The 1,603-nt window shown below is 37.2% G+C and overlaps 1 protein-coding gene across 1 annotated transcript; it reads left to right on the top strand.

Annotated features, from left to right (window-relative positions):
- Nucleotides 1-464: 464 nt before the first annotated feature.
- Nucleotides 465-1,378, top strand: LOC129953532 (cytotoxic granule associated RNA binding protein TIA1-like; the record flags this gene model as incomplete). Its single annotated transcript, XM_056066775.1, has 2 exons — nt 465-806; nt 1,026-1,378. Coding segments are annotated over 2 exons (695 nt in total), but the record flags the coding sequence as incomplete, so codon positions are not given.
- Between the last annotated feature and the right edge of the window lie 225 nt (nt 1,379-1,603).

Here is a 1,603-nt window from a genome sequence, read left to right as displayed (position 1 = left end):
GAAACTCTGGATTGAATTTACCACTATATATGAAATCTCTAACTTGCTGTACTTTTAAGTTCCAAAAGGATAGAATTCTCGAGAACAGTTTGTACTTTGAGTATATTTTTGGCTCTTAAAATACCTTTCGACTTCGAGGAATAGACTTAAGCCACCCGTTTGAATGCTATCACAGCGTAGTGGCTAATTATCTGTTTATCATTCCTTAATCATTCTTAGCGACTGGTCTTAATATCTCTAGCATCTACATTAAGCATGGAAGAACAATTATTTACTGAAAATGATTTTCAAAACCGTTATACTGAGTCAATTTTAATTATTCACATAAAACGATTGTATAGAAAATTTTATAAGACCGAAATATATCAATAAATTTCATCAAAAAGACGAAAAACCTTTAAACTTAAACAAAAACTTTGCATAGCTATTTTTTTCTATAATTTAAAATTTCCGCATCTTTACAGATTTTCTACAAAAGAAGCAGCCACCCATGCCATTGTTGCCGTTCACAATTCTGAAATTAACTCGCAACCAGTCAAATGTGCGTGGGGCAAGGAAAGTGGTGACCCAAACAATGTTCCATCTATTGCCAGCCAAGCTTTAAGTCAAGCAGGTTTCCCATTTGGAACAGCGGCAGCTGCAGCAGCTTATGGCCAGCAAGTGGCTGGCTATTGGTATCCCTCTGCACCAACATATCCAGCAGCAGCCCCAGCTCCAACAAATGCCTTGCAAGCGGGACAATTCTTGCAAGGAATGCAGGGTTATGCCTACAGTCAATTTGCCGGCTATCAGCAAGGATATATGGGGTAAGTGGATAAACTGCATAGAGGCCTACATAAAGTCCTCGTAGTTATGTGCATTGTTCTACAGTCTCAATAGTACCTCTTCGTATATTATCCTATTCCTATGCATATTTTCAATCCTTCACTCCCCCTAATAAACCCTCCTTTTTCTTTTGCTTCTTATTCTCATGTTTCATTGTGTTCTACATTGTTGTTTTTTTTTTGTTGTTATTATTTTTACAGAATGGGAGTGCAAATACCTGGAGCCTGGCAAAGCGTACCCCCTCAAGCGCAAATACCAGGTGCAACAGCACCACAAATAGCACAAGGAGTTGGCAGTGCTCTGCCGCAGGCAACTGGTGTTGTCGCATACCCTATGCAACAGTTCCAGGTTAGCCCTCAGGTGAGTTGTATACTTTATAGTATAGAAAAGTATTTGTATATCTGTATATTGTCATTGTTGTTGTTGTTGCTGTTTTTGAATGAGTGCGAGAGTTTTCATCGTTTGCAAGAGGTGCAACAGATAAATAAAAACAAGGACTATAAAAGTCGTTCCTTCTTCTGCCAAGGAGTTTATCATTTTGTTCCTTATTCTTGTTTTTTTTTTTTATTTTGTTGTTTTTTTTTTGTTTTGCACTCAATACAAAATTGTTTCATCTTTGTTCATGAACACTGTCTATCCTCTGCCATATTGTGATGGTATGAAAAAAGATGACAGGTCCGGATCAATTTTGTATGAAAAGAAAAAGGCGCTGAACGACATGATTTTCTAAATTAATGATTGATTCTTTGTAATATCTCTGGAACTAAGTGGTGAGTGA

Source organism: Eupeodes corollae, unplaced genomic scaffold, assembly GCF_945859685.1.
Source record: "Eupeodes corollae unplaced genomic scaffold, idEupCoro1.1 scaffold_1104, whole genome shotgun sequence".
In the NCBI taxonomy this organism is placed as follows: Eukaryota; Metazoa; Arthropoda; class Insecta; order Diptera; family Syrphidae; genus Eupeodes; species Eupeodes corollae.
This window is presented reverse-complemented; position numbering and strand designations above follow the sequence as displayed.